Source organism: Rousettus aegyptiacus, unplaced genomic scaffold (genome assembly GCF_014176215.1).
Source record: "Rousettus aegyptiacus isolate mRouAeg1 unplaced genomic scaffold, mRouAeg1.p scaffold_m13_p_2, whole genome shotgun sequence".
In the NCBI taxonomy this organism is placed as follows: Eukaryota; Metazoa; Chordata; class Mammalia; order Chiroptera; family Pteropodidae; genus Rousettus; species Rousettus aegyptiacus.
In genome coordinates this window covers 96,951,871-96,970,481 of record NW_023416295.1, presented here as the reverse complement: position 1 = coordinate 96,970,481, position 18,611 = coordinate 96,951,871, and the positions used below count along the sequence as shown (strand labels likewise).

General features: G+C 35.0%; 1 protein-coding gene across 5 annotated transcripts in view; it reads left to right on the top strand.

The window, feature by feature from the left end:
- PARP11 (poly(ADP-ribose) polymerase family member 11) overlaps window positions 1–18,395 on the top strand; it is a 44,738-nt gene extending 26,343 nt beyond the window's left edge. For 4 of the 5 annotated variants that reach the window (XM_016150152.2, XM_016150154.2, XM_036238001.1 and 1 more), the window contains exons 3-9: window positions 917–1,045; window positions 1,872–1,992; window positions 4,416–4,491; window positions 7,556–7,628; window positions 7,702–7,832; window positions 14,918–15,069; window positions 16,573–18,395. In XM_016150152.2, coding sequence (XP_016005638.1) covers window positions 920–1,045; window positions 1,872–1,992; window positions 4,416–4,491; window positions 7,556–7,628; window positions 7,702–7,832; window positions 14,918–15,069; window positions 16,573–16,889 — 996 coding nt within the window. In that variant the 5' untranslated portion in view covers window positions 917–919 and the 3' untranslated portion in view covers window positions 16,890–18,395. The remainder of the gene's footprint in view (window positions 1–916; window positions 1,046–1,871; window positions 1,993–4,415; window positions 4,492–7,555; window positions 7,629–7,701; window positions 7,833–14,917; window positions 15,070–16,572) is intronic. The other variant, XM_036238002.1, reaches the window with a different exon arrangement.
- The last annotated feature ends 216 nt before the right edge of the window (window positions 18,396–18,611 follow it).

The following is an 18,611-nucleotide window of genomic DNA, read 5'->3' as shown; positions in this document are numbered from 1 at the left end:
AGTTTTCACCCAAGAATGTTTAAAACGTTTCAAAGATGATACGTCCATGAGTTACTTGATAGGGTTAAGATGATAAAATCATTGATAATGAAGTATAAGGTGGTACACCCTGGTGCTTAATTACACAGACCCTGGATCCAGACTGCAGGGGTTTGAATCATGGCTTCCCCACTATATGACCTCTCTCTGTGCCTCAGTTTCCTCATTTATAAATTTCGTATAATTATACCTATTTTATAGGGTTATTGTGAGGCCTAAATGAGTTATTATCTGAATAGTACATAGAACAGTGTTTGGCACATAGTAAGAGCCATATAAGGGTTATTATTATGATCCTAATACTCAGAAAAAAACTATGAAAAAATTTTATATATCTATCTAGACTGTTTTATGTATGTACACATACAAGTACATTCATGTGAGTAAATATAGATGTATTTTAACTAAAATTAGAGTATACTATTGTTATTTATTATAACCTTCTTTGTGCTCAACGCTATATATTATAAACATCTTTCCATGCCATTAAATGAAATAATGAGTGTTTAAAACATAAAACATGTATTTGTGATAGCATGGATTCTTTTAACCAAACACATGAACAAACATACAAGGCAGAAATTATACTGAGAGTCTGGAGTGATTATAGATTTTGATACAGCTTACTTAAATGGTTGAATAGGCATTGGTGTATATTACCTAAGTGTATCTTTTTTGTCTCGTTAAGCAATGGTAGTCAACATTTAAAAATGTTTATCTTAAGAACCAATATGCAAGATAGAATGCTATTTTTTTAAAGTGTCACTAGAGGTAAGACATTTGGAACGTAGTGCTTTGTAAGAAGAAAAATGATATATAAAACGTATATTGGTTATTAAGAAAAGTATTTCTTCCTCCAATCTTTTTGCCTTTTCAGGAGATGTTTCACAAAGCAGAAGAATTTTTATCCAAAACAACCGATAGTGACATGGATGAGATGGACACGTCAGATACTCAGTGGGGCTGGTTTTACTTGGCAGAATGTGGGAAGTGGCACATGTTTCAGGTATCACTTTTCATTGACTATATAGCGGATGAGATTTAGATTCACTTAGATCATCTTTCTGCTGGATAAAATGAAAGAAATCAAACCTTCAGGAAATCAGATCCTTTAACTAAAAGAAAAACTAGAAATCCTTCTAGTCCTTTTCCTTTTCTTTTCTCCAGGTTTTCACAGTAGTTTATTTAGAAGAAACAGTACTATGTTTCCCATGTGTACAGAGGGCAATTGTGTCTGAGAGTTGCACGGTATCAGTACATCTGAGCAACTCCAAGTTTGATTTTGTGGACAAAGAGAAAGGGAAAAGAACAAGCCCATATCAAACCCCTTCTGTGCACCAGGTATTATGTTAGGTGTTGTACATATATCTTCTCCTTTATCTTTACAACAACTCTGAAGCAGATGGTAACACTCGGTCTTATAGTCAAAGAAACTCAGAAGCTCATATAATTTGTCCAGGATCACACAGCTAGCTAATGGTTAAGATGAGATTTAAATTCATGCTCAAAAGCTTTTTTAACTTACAAGGCTACTTAAAGGAGATTTAATTTGAGCCACTTAGGATATGTAATTATTATAATAATTTGTAAATTTGCAATAATTTGGAAAATGGCATTGTAACCAGTTGTTGAAGTTTCTTTGCTGGAAATCCTTGAACTATTTTTACATGCTGGCTTAGCTGTGATTCTCCCTGTGTGTTGGGATCTAAAACAGGAGGATAGTTAATTTCCCTTGTCCCTCCATCTCTGTCTCTGTGACCACAGTACTACCTCTGTGGCCAAGCCATTAATGTGAACAGCTGGTAAATGAAACTTTCTGGTTTGTCTTAAAGCCGGATACCAACATTCAGTGTTCAGTTAGCAGTGAAGATATTGAAAAAAGCTTCAAAACAAATCCTTGTGGCTCCATTTCTTTTACTACTTCCAAATTCAGCTACAAGATAGACTTTGCAGGTATGTTTTTTTCCCCTAATAGTTGTGTTTTTTGTATATCAATGTGGTAAAATCTGAAGTTCTGAAGATCAGGATTAGTTGGTATATTTGTAAACAGTAAATTACTTTTGTAATACATAAAAATACCTCTATAAAAAGTCAGGATTTAAAATCTTGAGCAACATTGTTTTTTGATAAAAGATTACTACTTATATGCTTCTAGATCCTGATGTATATGAAGATTGTCATATATTCTGAGTTCATGTAATGCTTTTCTTTTAAGGAACACAAGCACTTTTAAGCTATTGTTTTATTCATCATCCCATCAATCTTTTGAAATAGATAGGAACCTTTTTACTTTAAGGATCAATCAAAGAGGTTAAGTGACAAAGTCATAGGTAGTTGGTGAGTTCGAAGACCAAAGTTCAGATGAATGGCCCACCTCTTGGTTTCTTGGTGTCTTTGCCAGAAAATTATTTCTTTAAAACACAGTGCCTTCTGCCCATTTCTGATTTCATTGGCCCTTTCACAAATTAGCCAGCTAATCTGGAAATCAGCCACACTTTGGATTTCATCCATAACATAAGGGCATGTGTTTAGGTAGCCCATGAGAAAACCGTCAGAATCAGCCCTTCACTTTCAAGCTGCTATAGTCCCAGCTGTTTGGTGCTTAGAAGCAAGCAAGACCTGGATAGAGAAGCTTTCTTAATAAAGGTATATTTTAGTTGCTACACAGCTCTGTCCTCTAGCAGTTCTTTCCCACTTTCTGTGAGTATTGACTTTATGACAGAGTTAGTAGTATGCTGTGGTAGGATAGGGTGGTGAAGCCTTAGGAAATTTCCTGGACGAGCCAAGGCCCAGAAATGGTGAAGGTGATTTGTCTAGTGAGAGGTTGATGCAACAACATCTCTATGATTATTATCCCCCCCAAAGCTGTATTTTTTAATCAAGAATTAAAACTGTTAGATTCTTATTAGTGACTAACCATAACTTTAAAAAAAAAAAAAATGACATTAGGCAAATAGGCTGCCTGCTCTTAAGGGTACCCTGGCATTTGTCTTTCTGCTACAGTCTAGACAGAAAGTATCTGGAAGACATTTTAGGCTTATGTACAAGTGCCAATTTTAAAGCAATACTGAGACAATTATATGCACAGAAATCAGACTCATATAAAGGATTAAGTTTATTAAAGCATTTGGTAGATAATTCAGCAAGCTACATGTTTCTGAAAGAATATTTTCTAGTAAAGTGTAATTTTTGGAAACTTTCTCTCTGACAGTGCAGTTTATTAAAATATTTTTTTTTAATCAAAGAATAGGAGTCATATATAATAACTCAAGTCCTCCAACCCTCTATATAATGATACTGTTTCAAATATATATATATATATATATATATATATATATATATATATAAATTAGCATTTTATATGTACATTTGGAAAATTAACCCCAACCATTCTACCACAAGCATTTGATAGAGAGCTCAGGTTCTCTCTATAAGAATGGTGTAGAGTAAACTCAAAATGCCGTGATTTAAGAAGACACCACAGGTTTCACTCCACGTGCTGAGATGACCTCTCTTTATCCCTGCACAGTGGTAATGACATCATGTGCAGAGTCTAGGGAAACACAGAAAAGGGAAGAACATACAACATACTTTAGACAGCATTTGCCTGGATGGGTAAATCCCTTTATTTTGGAACGGAATGATGCCAGTTAGTAGATAAGATAAACTGATTAGAATCTCACATTAACACTTAGTACTTAATTTTGTGGGAATGGAGAAATGGGCCTGAGGCATAGATGAAAGAAGGGAATGATACCTTTTGTTAATTAGTCCTTTATCACTAAAATGCCTTACGTAAAGTATTTATGAATTGAGTCTAGCTAGGTTTTCCATTTTTTGGTTTAGGTATACAATTTAAAGAGAAGGCAAGAAATGTATTAATTTTTGAAATTCTGTGAATGTGCAAGTTTTATAATGGTAATGTGTTTTTTTTTTTTTTTTTTAGTAATTTTGAAAATTTGGGGAGAAACCAAAATACATTTTCTACTTACTATAAGCCAACCAAAAGATTCAGTACTATAATTTCTCTTTCCAGTACTCTTAATTTTCCTAAGTTTAAAACTCTTCTAGTTTAATGTCAGTTTAACCTAAGTATTATACAGAAAGGAATTGACCCTCCTTACTAAGCAGTGTATAAAATGAGCATTCTTAACGTGTGAGCTTCGATCAAGCAATGAAGTTTTGCTCCCTAAATAGCACTTTTATAACATCATCAATATGTAAATGGTAAAGTATCCTTAATGTACTACGTTTGTCACCTACTCCCAAAGCTCCATGATTCCTGCTCATAGTGTAGGGTGGCTACAAATCTTCATGACAGTTTATAGCACAATATATTCCTATGACATACCTAATATCTTTATCTTTGTATACAGAAATGAAGCAAATGAATCTCACCACTGGAAAAGAGCGCTTAATAAAAAGAGCCCCTTTTTCTATCAGTGCTTTCAGGTACCGTAAGAGAATGGGGGTAGAAGGAGTGGGCTTTTTCTCTCTCTTTTCTTTCTTAATATTTGACAAAGGAACAGATAGACTGAAAATATTTTGGTAGGTTATTTAATGATCTTATTGAACATTTTATTACTGTATTTTACATTACTTGATGAAATAACAGTATTATTTTCTGCCCATGTTTCCTTTCCTGTTATCCTTTTAATTTCCCTTTATATATTTATACTTTTCAATTCTTTAGAACAATTTGCATGGTAGTTAAAACTGCCTTATGGTCTCTTCTATCTATAAATCCTTAAAATAACCTGCTGAGAGAAGTTTGAATTAACTTGGAAATACTCTCGCAGAACCCTCCAGTTATTTGGGTCATAAATCATAAGTAATTTCCCACTGTGTTTCCGTCTCTACCGATCCGCACTGGGCAACTCTTAGAAGTAATTTCAAGTCTGTAGTGACTAACGGAGACCTAAGGAAGATGGGAATACGAGGGGACAACAGCACAGCTACCTCTTCCCTGGGTCTGGATTGACTGCAAGTTTTCCTTTTTCTGTCTCTCACTTTATATTTCCTAAAAAGAGAAGTATAAATGCCAGAATAGAATAAATATCTGGTATTCCCATGAATATAATTGAAGGGAAAACTTACAGCCTGTCTCTCCTATTTCTGGAATGATTCTTCAAGCAAATGTTGAAATTCTTGCTGTTCAAAGAATTTAAAATGAAACAAACAAAAAAACACTAGCATGTGAATTGTAAGGGATACCCGTTTGCTCCTTCCAAGGAGATATTTCGAAACAGAGTAAAGAAATAAAATTTTTGAGTTTCTGTCATTTGTTCTGTGAGATTTTTGGCTTATATTTTATTTTATTTTTACTTATTTTTAAATTAAACTTATTGAAGCGACATTGGTTAATAAAATAACGTATGTTTCAAGTGACTTGTATTTCAGCATCATGATTTTAAAGTTATTCAAGTACTTATATAATGAATGTTCTAGTACTTTTGTGGAATGTAGAGAATATTACTTACTTATCATACACATCATATCCTTATTCTTGAGTACAAGGAATATAATAAAGGAATACTAATCTTAAAAGAGTGTGTAATGTGGGGGGGAAATGAGACATAATAATGGAAAATGTTATTATCACTGCATATTATTGTACGTGGTATACTTTGGTGGGAGAAGCAGCACATGAGGGGTCAAGCACTTTGTTCTCTCACAGACTTTACAAACCATAGAACGAAAACAGGAGAGGGAGAGAATTAACCAGAATGGAGGATAATAAGGAAAGATAGTAAAAGAGGAAGAACAGGTAGGATATTGTAAGAACATTGAACATTAATTACACACAAGGTACATAGTACATATTTCCCATTGGCAAGGAATTTAGAGTTAACCAAGTCTGTGGGCTACAGAAATTTTAAGAAAAAACAAACTTTTCCATAGCTAAAAGATACTTCAGGCAAAATTTTTTAAAAATTGGGTAAACTATTGTTCCTCATTATCACAGTCCAAGGGTTCATCTTTGTGATTACTTGTATGAATTTCTAAGTAGAAGACCAACAATCCATTAGAAAAATGAACAAAGAATTGGAATAGTTCATACAATCTCACTCATAATAAGAGAAATAAGAATTAAATCAGACTTTTTTTTACTGTTAGATTGATAAAAATTCAAAAGTCTGATTATACACCTTTTTAGAGAGGTTGGAAAATAGGCATTCTCTCCATTTCTGGAGGTAATGTCAATACAGCCTTTAAGGAAGTTTGAGTGGTATCTGTCAAAATCATGAATAACCATATTCTTTGACACGGAAGTTTCATTTCAAAGGTACCATCCTACAGATTGACTAATGGGCATATACAGTGACAAGTGGACAAGCTAGTTCTTAGCAGTATTCTTAATGGTAGCAAAAAGTTGAAAAACCTGAATGTTATCAATAGGGGACTTATTAAATAAATTATGGTGTATCCATACAATGGAATTCTGTGCATCTGTAGAATAGAATGTACTCATTCCTTCAGCCAGTATTTTTGGAGCGTCTACCATGTGCCAGGCTCTGGTAGGAACTGGGAATAACGGTACCTTCTATATACTGATATGGGAAAACCTCTAAGAATATCATAAGTGGAAAAAAAAAAGCTGCAGAAGACATATGTTTTATGCTACCATTTGTGTGGTGGGAAAAATGGTTTCTGTTAACCTAAAGAAGTCTGTAAGAATACCCGAGACTGAAAAGAATAATTACTTGTAATTGAGGCAGGAGGTAAGAATTGGACAGACCAAGGGCTGGAGTGTGGGAAACTATTCATTGTTTACTTTTTAATGCTTAACTCATTTTTAAATTATATGATTTTATGATCTTTTCAAAGTCGAAATGAGTTTGTAAAAATTAAGCTAAAGATAGGCTTGAAATGTATAAATTTCTTCCGATAACTTCTAGTCACCAAAAAGGATTAGTATGTCAGTTTCAGCCTTTTGCCATTGAGCTCCCCAAGATCGCTATTTTTTTTCTGTGTGCTGAAAAAGTTTTCTAAAAGTTTTCTAAAAGTTTTACTGACTGGCTGTACTGAGTTCATATGTACTGTGTTGGGGAATAGTGGACTATAAACAGAAAGATTTAGGTCTGAGTTAGATCTTGAAGGACATTGAACATATGGTGGAGGAGTTTGGATTTTAATTAATGGGCAGAATAACTGTTACAGTTTTAAATCAAGGATTTTATTTTCCTTTGGAAATTTATTTACCTAAAATCTTACTTATTTTAAAGAAATTTTGGAAAATTCAGAAAAACAAGACAGATTAAACAATTGTTTTTGAAATTTTCATGTTATATAGGATTGAATGTTTTCCATCAAAATTCTCAATTTCAGCACCTAAAAAGTAGTACATAAGTAGACATTCAGTAAATATTGTAAAATAAAGAAACCAAGGGCCACACTTAACTGCATTTGTCGCAGTACCCCAAACATGAAAATTCAGCTTCGAAGATAAGTCTAAATCACTGATAGTAATTATAATCAGCTTCTAATATTTTGTTTTGTCTTTTGCTATTTAAAGTTACATCTGTGAAAATGAAGCTATCCCCATGCCGCCACACTGGGAGAATGTGAATACTGAAGTACCTTATCAGGTAAGAGCAGAACTGACTATACTGCAGAAGAGATGAAAAAGACTCCAATAAAACTGTCAAACTTCTTTTCCAGCTTATTCCTTTGCACAGTCAAACACATGAATATAATGAAGTTGCTAGTCTCTTTGGGAAAACAATGGATCGCAACAGAATTAAAAGAATTCAGAGAATTCAAAACCTAGACTTGTGGGAGTTCTTTTGCAGGTGAGACAGTTTCTAATCTGAACCCTCTCCTTGGCCTCTAAGACTTGTAGTCTTAGAGATAGTGAAGCACAAATATTTAATTGTATTAATTTTCATTGGTGCTGTGTTTTTTTCTTGCTGTTTTGACCATTCTCTCAGCTGTCTACTTCAGCCTTCTCAGGGAGTGAAGAGAAGTGCTCTATAAGTAAATGCCAGGCATTGCTTACAACACTGTACTGTGATCTTAGTGGTCAGTCTCCTGATACTCCTAGAAGCCCTCACTCCTTTCAAGGTTTGGAGCTGTGCATCTTGGCTTAATCAGCATTGCAAAAGAATTTGGGGAGCTGTTTAAAGTTTGTGGAAATGAGTTTGTTGCCTCAGACTTTGTGTTGAATTAGAACTCCCTGGAAATAATGTTGAATTTCTTTTTAAACAATTACACTATATCGCCTGTAATCATTTGCTTGTTTAGTAAAGCACATAGTAAAACATACCTCCAAATTTCCTGTTTCGTCCGTAATTTATGTTGTAGATTTAAAACCTCAATTCACTACTCACTTTAGGTTGGAAATGACCCGTTGGATTGCTCAGTGTGTGCTTAACCTAAAAATAAAGCCCTTTACAGAAAACTTAAAGATATTGTCCAATTAATCTGTTTTAACAACTATTACCTAAAATAAGTGGTTTTCTGAATAATTTTTTATTAAATTTGTGTGTAAGGTCTGGTTTCTGATATTTTTGATGTAAGCAGACCTCAAATATTTATTCAGAGAATTTTCAAATAATAGAGTTTCCTGTAACAAACCTCCACATAGCTATCATCCTGATTTCACATTTATCAAGATTTACTGCATATAACCTACCTCCTTTTTGCTATTATTGTTGTTGCTGAGGTATTTTAAAGCAAGTCCTAGACTTTAACTCATTTCATTCTTATGTATTTGAAAATCAGGCTGACTTTTGTTTGTTAGTGATATATGGAATTCTTTTATGCTTCTGGTAAGTCAGTTAACATGGCCTGAATAAATTTTAGGTTTTATTCTCATAATACTTTATATTATAAAGTAAATGGTTTTGGGATTGCATTCTTTATAGTCTTGAGTCTTTGGACAAAGCCGAGTTTAATTGAGTTGAGAAGGTTTTATTCAGTTCTTATTTAGGTGATTCTTTTTTTAGAGGAAGATGGAAGCCTCTCCTTTTATTTTATTCTCTCAGTGAATAAAGTAAGTTTTTCTCAAATAGTCTGATGAAAACGTCATCGTTTTTAATAAAGTAGAGTTTGTATTAGTCTCCTCCTTAATTTGAGTCCTCAGTTAAATCCTAGTGGTAAAATTTACCGGTGAATCCTCAAAACATTTTTTGTTAAGAATTTCACTGAAAACAGTTTTTCTCTGTCGATGCCCTTCATGATTTTATGTAATATTGGTGTATAGAAATCTGTGATGGTAAGTGAACCTGCCACCTGCTATGACAGTAGAAAATTCTAAGTCTCATTATAAAGACAGCCTGTCTTTTTGACATCTCTCTAAAGAGCTAAAATAGCCAAGTCAATCTCATTGTCATATAACCTATGACTCACTATATAGGCGGTGAGGCCCACATGAGTCCATCAGGCATCAGTTTGCATGTTATCGAGGCCTTTCTTACTTCTTCCCTTCTTTCAACAATACATTCTAGCACCTCCTTTGTGACAGGCACTATTCTAGGACCATAGCTTAGGAGTGAGGCCATTGAACCACCAAATGTAAGGAGGAGCACAGGGAGGGCATCATGGAGCACACAGTGAAGGTATCTATTCACCCTTTCTGCCAAAACTAGATATGTGTTGTGGGGCGGAGAGAAACATTTCCTAAAGCAAGTGTCATTTAAGCTAGACATAGGTAGGAGAAGTGAGGGCATCCCAGGCATTGGGAACAGAATGGGCTAAAGTTTGATTATAAGAGGGAGCATAAAGCATTAAGAGAAAACTTCAAATAGAGCAGAAAATAGGATGAATAGTTATAGAGAAGAGCCTAGAAAGGTATTCAAGAGGTAGAGCTTGCAAGAGTTCATAGTGGAACCACTAGGGTGGTTGTGTGATTTTCTTCAGTAACCTTACTTATGTTGGACCGATCCAGATTGAGATTGAGAGTTAGCAAGGGCCAGGCTGTGCAGGGCCCACCAAGCCAAACTAAGGGATTTGGCGTTTTTTCCTGGGACAATGCAAAGTCATTGTAGGACTTTAAGCAAGAGAACGATGTATCAGATTTGCATTTTGGAAAAATAATTCATCTGTGTATATTGTGGAGAAGAGGTTTAAAGCAGTTCCCAATTAGAAGTGATTTTACCCATCAGAGGATATTTGGCAATGACCGAATATTTTTTTTTTTTTATTGTCATGTGGTAAGATGGGGAGATACCACTGGCTTCTACTGGGTAGAGCCAAAGATGCTAAGTAAGTATCTTACAATGTATAAGACAGCTTCCCACAACAAAGAAATATCCAGCCCAAAATGTTAGTAGTGTCAAGGTTGAGAGCATCTGGTTCAAAAGGAAGACTGTTAGAAGCAGGAGACCACTTTAGGAAATTGTTTCAGTACTTAAACTTTGACACATTGGGTGGCTTGAACCAAAGTGGTAACTGATGTGTTGGCGTGAAGAGGACTGTTTTGAGATATTAAAGGATCTAGAATGGTATTGCTTGGTCCTTGATTTCATGAGTGCAGTGGGGTGGATAAGGGAGGTGAGAAAGATAACTTCGAAGTTTCTGATTTGTTTCAATTGACTAAAGGATAATGGATAGGAACAGGTTTTGGTCTGGGAGGGGGATGAAGAGGAAGTAGTAGTTGATATATTGATTGGGAACTTTGCCAGGTGGTGTAGTCTAGAGGTAATGTGGATAATAAAAGCCATAGGAACTGATAAGATGACTAAGGAGTTTATGTAGATTAAGAAAAGAAGAGGGCAAAAGATCAAACTCTACAAGGAATGGATAGAGGAAGAGAAAACCCAAGAAACATAAGTAACAATGAGAGCGGGTGGAAGAAAACCAATAGAATGTGGTCACAAAAGCAAAAGGAAGAAAGTGGTTTACGCGAGTAGGCATCATCTCCGTCACATAATGGAAGAGATGCCACGTAGGGTAAATATTGAAAATATCCTTAGGATTTTGCAACAGAAAGGTTATTGGTACCCTTGATAAGAGCAGTGTTGGTAGACACTATACTGTATTTATGGCAATTGTTGACACTCTTTCAAGAAGCTTGGCAGTGAAGAGAATGAGAAGTGTGAGAAGATAGGTAATGTTGAGTTGGGAAGGTGTTTTTGTTTTGTTTTATGTCTTTTGAATTTAAAGATGGGAGAGACCTTAGCATGTTCAAATAATAATAGGAAAGAACCAATGGAGAGGGAGAGTTTAAAAGATAGGAGAGAAAGGGGAAATGTAGTTGATGGATTAAGCCTCCTAAAAAGGTGTGATTGGATGGAGTTCAGAGAACATGTCAGAAGGAGAAAGACAAGGTTCAGTTATGTGATAGATAAGTAGAGGTAGGGGATGAGGACATGAGCTAGGTTGGGATTTCCTTCCTGATACATTCAATTTCTTTGGTGAAATTAGAAGTGAGGTCATGTGCAGAGAACGAGATGTTAAGGAGTTGTGGACAAGAGGGGAAAAGGGGGGATTTGAAGTAGCCACTGGGATAAATGGGGGAGAAAGAGCTAACATGGGAACAGTAAAGTTTCCATGAGTGATAAGGGCTTAGCTAAAGCTGGAATTTGTGAATTTGTAGTGGAAGCTATGGAGATGTTTGATTTATTTCAGCCGTCCAAATTTAAGAGCAGAGAGGGGAGGTGGTTGGGTTGATTCAGGGTTGGAAAGGATAAGGCAGCAACGAAGTAAGAGCAGTGAAAGCTGCTTTCTCATTAAGAATGTGGAAGAATGTAGCTTTAAATCAGAGACTCTCAGCTCTGACTGTGTATCAGAGTCACCTGTGGAGTACTTTAACAAGTAGCGACACTTATCACCCATCCCTGATGCACTGAACCAGAACCTCAGCATTCTGACATAGTTTATCTTTTAAAAATTCTGCTGATGATTCTGATGTTAAGCCAGGATGGAGGACTACTGGTCTAACCCTATGAAAACTTCTTTCAATCCAGAGCATGCGGATATTCCTGCTGCATGTCTAGTGTAGCCCTTTTTGCTACATAGTCCCTGAGAGGGTGGGTAATTTTAAGACATCTTTAAGAAGTGAGTGCTATAGCATTTTCAGTAAGTTCAGCAATGAAAGTGGGATTGGGCAAAAGTAGACAGGGTTGTGAAGAGAACTTAGTGTATTTTGAATCCTATGACTTTCCCCAAAGGTTTAGCTGAAGTCCAGGAGGCCTTAGAACTAACATTAGCCTATCTGGAACACCAAGAGCATGGTGTGAGAGTCTCCACACTTCCTGGGTACCTTAGTGCTGTGGGCTGCAGAGTTTTGACCACTGCGTTCCACCCTGACGTCAGCTGTTGTATGTGTTATGTCTGGTCCAGCAAACCTGTGGGTTTTTAATGTCCACACCACACTCCTGGCTCTTTAACCAGCACTTCATTTATAACATCTAAGACTCGAGTGAATTTTCAAACCAGAATTCATTCTTATCTGTGCCTGAAAACTAGTGATGAATGAATATTCTAATTTTAAAGTGGATTCTAGTCATTACAAACATGAAGCTTGACATTAGAGAGATGTATATAAGACAATGTTTACTTAAGGAAAACTTGTATAGATTTATGAATGCCCAAGTAACTAAGAGGATTACCATAGTATTAGATGGGTAAACATCTTAGTATAATTAGAGTTCTACAAAGTAGTTGAAAAAGGGTCTTATGATGGAGACAAGATAGAGAAATGTGCCAGGTGATTAAGTATAAAGAGAAAAATTAATACCCAGTTAAAAGTCTTATGCAAAGAATAACTTGAATGACATGAATGCTTTCTTCCTGAGACTTTCAGCATTTTAATCATGAATTTGGATAAAAATGTAGAAGGCTTGCTTATCAAGCAAGATTCAAAACCAAAAGGGGTATCTTATTTGTTGTGTGAATGAATCAGGAGGGAGAAAGACCTTGGAAGATTGAAACAGTGAGTCAAAACAAATATGATTATCTTTTTTTAAAAAAAATATTTTTTTCTTAGAAAAGCAACAAATATGCATTGTTAAAAAAAGTCAGTACATAAAGTTCTCAGAAAGAAAGCTGTTATAATTTATTCCTTGTGAAAATGTTCTGGCTTTTCTGAAGTAAATGTTTGTTTAATGCACATCCTTCTAATGTCATACTCAATGGTTTGAAAAGACAATCACTAATAAATCAACGCATAAACATTTATTTTGATACATATTGCCAAACGATTCTTGAGAAAGACCATATACATTTCTGTTTCGGTCATTTAAATGCAAGTATCCAGTAATCTATGTAATCATTAAGCCGCATGTTTTTTATAAATACTGTGATTTTTAAATTACTGTATCAAGATAAAGCTTAATTGAAACAAATCTACTGCATTAGGTTTGTAAGACAGTTGTGCGAATATAACAAGCCAAGAGAAGTCTGGTTTGAGAAAGCCCTGGGAGTTGTAATTGACTACAAACTCATGTAAGTCAGCAGTATGATGCCCCTGCCACAGAATGAATTCAGTGTGCCAGTAGAGTGCTGACTGATGATACCTGGACTCTTTCTTACCAACATTTATAAACTAGAAGGTATCACCCAGATTCTTGTCAACTAGGTGCTGTCCAGGATGAGGAAAGAAAGGCTATGTTATGTGAGGAATACCTGAGGGAAAGGTGTATATTTAACTTAGAAAAGAAAGCCTGGGTCAGTGTTCATAGTTATTTGGGGATATTTGCAGAGTAGTTTTATATAAGAGTATTTAAACTTTTTTATGTTCAGAAGAGAATAACTCAGACCACCGCAGAAGTAATAGGGAGGCAAATTTTGGTTCATTGTTAGGGTGGGTGTACTTTCTACCAATTATAGCTAATCACAAATAGATTGCACTGTCTTGTAAAACAGTGAGCACTTGACACTGGAATGAATTGAAGCAGGCATTAAATAGCTATTAGAAATATAACAAGGAGTATTCTTTTTATTTTTAAAACATCTTTTTAATGAACTATTTAAAAATGAAAATTCAGCAAATAGTTTACAGACATCCACGTACCTACCAATCAGATATAGCATTATATTTGTCACATTTTATATGTTGTTGTTGTTCTTCTTCTTTTAAGATACAAAACATTACAGATATAAGTGAAGTGTTTATTCCATCCCCATCCCTATCCTGTTCTCCTCCTTTCCTCCTAAGGCTAGTGTGATGCCCTCTCCATGTTTTTATGTTTTTTACTCCCTATGTACATATACCTAAACGATGTACAGTATTGTTTTGAGTTATATGTCTCTTTTTTTTTAAACATTTTTACATTCATCACTATTTTTCAAGTGTTATCTATGTTAATACGTGTCTAATTAGTTACCGTTAACTTTTATGTATAAAATATATAGTTATTTCTTTTTCTATGGAAGAATTTTAGACTTTTAAGTTTGTTTGTTTTCCACTGTTATAATTGGTCCTACATTATTTAAAGAGATTTGTCCTTTGGGAAGGGGTTGAACTGGATGACTTAAAGTGCCTTCTAGCTCTAAAATTCAAAATTAAGTTCAGTTCAGCCAACATGTTCTAATCTCTGGGGATAAAAAGATTAAGGCATGGTTCCTTGCTTATTTAAAGACTCTGTGATCTTTGTATTATTTAATTGTTTATACTGTCATTTTTAGGCTTTTGTAAAACTTGGCTGGTTTAGGCAGTCACCTCTATTATAATGGGCATCATCTGGATATCTATAATTTTTGGTTCAATTTTCAATCTTAAATCTCAATGTTAACTAGTAATTTTTGATGAAATGATATATGCGTCCAAGAGCATTTGAGATTCTTCTTCAGAGCTGCTTTATCCTTTTATGATTTATGTTGAAGAAGTGTTTTCTGTTTCACACTTTCTATTGAATTTTGCTCTGTGGAAAATTAACAAATGCCACTTATGGTATATTTCTGTGTTTTGTGTCTGTGTTTATTATGTTGTTAGGAAAAAGGCCCAGCTTAAGAAGAAAAGAGGTGTGCCTCAGATTAATGAACAAATGCTATTTCATGGTACCAGCAGTGAATTTGTGGAAGCAATTTGTATTCATAACTTTGATTGGAGAATTAATGGTATACATGGTGCTCTCTTTGGAAAAGGTAATTATCAGAATTCCAGGTCCAGTTTGAGTCTCAGGAACAAATATCTCTTTAGAGATAATCGATTGTTTTATAGTTCAGGGGTTTGATCATCATTAAGTCAAAAATAACTATACTAGGTTCCTGGCACACCCTCAGAGTTTCTGAGCTACAGAAAAGCCACTTCCTGCATGTACAAGTTAGAAGTAGGATCTTTACATCTCTGCTGGGTTAGAAAGCTCCCCAACTTCCAGTCATTCAGCTGGGGCATTATGTCCTTATTAGCTGATTTTTGTATTACATTTAATTTTCTGTATGAATTTTTTCCATAGATAAAACCACATTGTTTTATGTCACATATTTAGAGAACTATAAAATAAATTAATTATATTGTGCACAGGTCTAGGTACTAGTATTTTTTGTTTGTTTTGTTTTGTTTTTTAGAAAATGATAGGTAAGAATATTAATGAGCAATAAGGAATAATGGGGGAAATCCTCACCTTTTTTCTAATGTTGTGAAAGTCCAAGTTCTCCAATTTATGCCCACTACTCAAGCAAATTAAGGAGAGAGATGAGGGGAAAAGGTAAGGGATGGACATTTATTTTTCTGGTACTTACCTTGTACCTTACCTCCGTCACCAGAACTGACTGCCACTTAGGATCAGGATGTGCTACATTTTTAAAAAGTAAATTAGTTTTTAAAATAACTACCGAAAAGGCCATTCCATTTATTTAACTGTAAGAGGATCAAAAAGTGTTACATAAATCCCATCAGTATTGAGTAATATGAGACTTCGCACTTCTTTTCCAAAATTTTTTAAAATATGTGTCCCCATAATGATGTAAGTCTCCTGGGCCTACCATTTCTGATGCTTTATTGAGTTTTCATATTTAGGCAATGAACCAATTAAATTGTTTTTTGGGAAAATTGTGAACAGTATTGCACTCTCTTCAGAAATCTTTTCCTGGACATAGAGTTCTATTATTTCCAGAAATGTTATTGAACTGTTACCTGATATCATAGAAATGTGGTTTCTTGGGGTTTGTAATCATCTCTGTAGGCCAGTAGTTTTCATTGTGCTCTCTGGAGCTTTAATGAATGCTGGACAGGGTAGCTGGGTGAGGAAAGCGGTAGAAGGAAATAGAAATGAAGGGAGGGCCTGCCACACTTTTAATCACAAAAATAGTTCGTATCTGTCTTACATATTGGATTTCTTTTAAGATTTATTTTAAAAACAGAAGTCTGGCAGCTCCATTTTGGTGAGGGTGGAATGGTTTGGTGGTGGGGACTGGTCTATACTAGCAAATCTATCCCTATGACAGTCTGAATCACAGTTGTCCATAACAGATGGATTTCTGTTCTTTTCTTAAAGATCTATAGATGAGGAAATTCCACATCTATTTTTGTTATACAATTCTGTGTGTCTCTTCCCCTAACAGTTAGAATGTTTTTGTTGGTGTTTCATGTATTCGTCGGAGTAATTTTGGCTTTTTTTTTTTCCTCCCCGGTCCTCTTTGTTTAAGGAACCTATTTTGCTAGAGATGCTGCTTACTCCAGTCGCTTCTGCAAAGATGACATAAAACATGGAAATACATTCCAAATTCATGGTGTAAGCTTGCAACAGCGGCATCTATTTAGAACATATAAATCTATGTTTCTTGCTCGAGTGTTAATTGGAGATTACATAAACGGAGACTCCAAATACATGCGGCCTCCTTCTAAAGACGGTAGCTATGTGAATTTATATGACAGCTGTGTGGATGACACCTGGAATCCAAAGATCTTTGTTGTGTTTGACGCCAACCAGATCTATCCTGAGTACTTAATAGACTTTCATTGATTTTACTTCCAAATCTCAGTGGTCACAGGAGTTTTATTCATTTTTTTTTTTTTTTTTTTTTGCGGGAAGATTTGCTCTCCTGTCATCTAGCCACTAAATGTTAATTATCTGGTACCTTTGAAACAGATATGAAAAAAAGTGGCCTCCATATAAAAAGACATACTGACTTTAAGGTTGGTTTTTTGCTGTTTTGTTTTTGTTCGTTATTCACAGTCTTGTTTGTTAAAGATTAATACCATTGCCATTTTAACACCTGGGGGAAAAGATAACCACTAAAATTGAATCAGCTGAGTCTCGGTTAACATGAACATTTAGAATTTTTAAAGTTTATATGGGTGTTAACAGGATAAATGTTTTCAACTCAAGTGGACTTATTCATATACATGTTCAAAAAATAAAAATATAGACATAAATGTATCCCTTCAGAGAAACTGATCCTTTGTAAACTGAATTCTGATGTTGTTCACCAATCAATATGTTGCTTTGTGGGTATTCCGAAGGGGGGATCTAAAACCTTGAAGCTGTGTGAGCACCTTAAGAGAAGTAAGAGATAAGAAAATTATTTGCAGTGCTACCAAACAAGCAAGAAGGAGAAAATCAAGGTAGAATGCCCCACTTTTGGTGGCCTTAGGATAGCAGACCACAGTCTCAGACTTGATCGTGCTCTCTTGTCTCCCGAATCTGAATTGAGAAATGCTGCAGACTGGAATTAGCCCACGGTTCGTCCACCAGGGCCCTTGAATTCTTATACCAAGACTTGCTGCACAAGGTGTTTATTGCATCTTTATTTATTATTAAAAACATTTTATTTTCCCCTTGTTTTGGGGTCCCTATAATGACTACTTCTAAGATGTTTTTTTATCTCCTTCCCCACTACCACACACAGCTATTTAACGATGATTTATAAAATTCACATTTTTAAGTTGTATCTCCCCATTTTGAATCATTGCGGAAAGCATGAGAGGCGTGGAGCAAATCTGGTTTATTTCTTTGAGTAGCAATCGACAATCTGCTAACTCTCTTGAAAAGTTGGATACAATTCATAATTATATTTAATGGAAGTTTGTTTACCTGTTCCATCTGTTTTGCTATTGTATTCTAAGGAGAAATAAGTAATGTTGCAACCACTTCTTGCCCTGAAAGGTGTTCTAGCAGATGCTGGACAACAACTTGGCAGAGATGTTACATAGGTGTCCAGGTATCACATGGGGAATTGGCCATGTGATTAAGAGTTTTTCTAACCTTGATTATCTATGAGTCTATGTGGAAAAAAAAAAAAGAAGAAGAAGAACACTTGTATCAAGCCTTTCCAAGAAAACCTTGTTCTCTTCAGTCTAATACTGAATTCTCTCTCCACTATCCTCACCCAGTATTGACTCAGAATAGTGAATATAATTTAAGTTCTCAAGAAAAATCCAGTAAGTTTCAATGTCTGTGTTCTTTACTTCAGTCATTTGAATTGGCAAGGCATCTAGAAATAATAAAAATAAAGAGTATGGAACAAAATTATGTATGGTAATTCTTCAACTGCCGCTTATCCCCACGTGTTTATTATAGCCCAGAATACTGGTAACCATGCAGTTGAAAGTAAGTAGTACACAGGAAGTTGCATGCATAATACTTTGAAACTAAGCAACAATTTCCTAACTCAGATATGCAGACTAACAGCCGGTTTTGATGAAGTGCTGGGAATATTTAGGAAGAACACATTTTAGAAACATG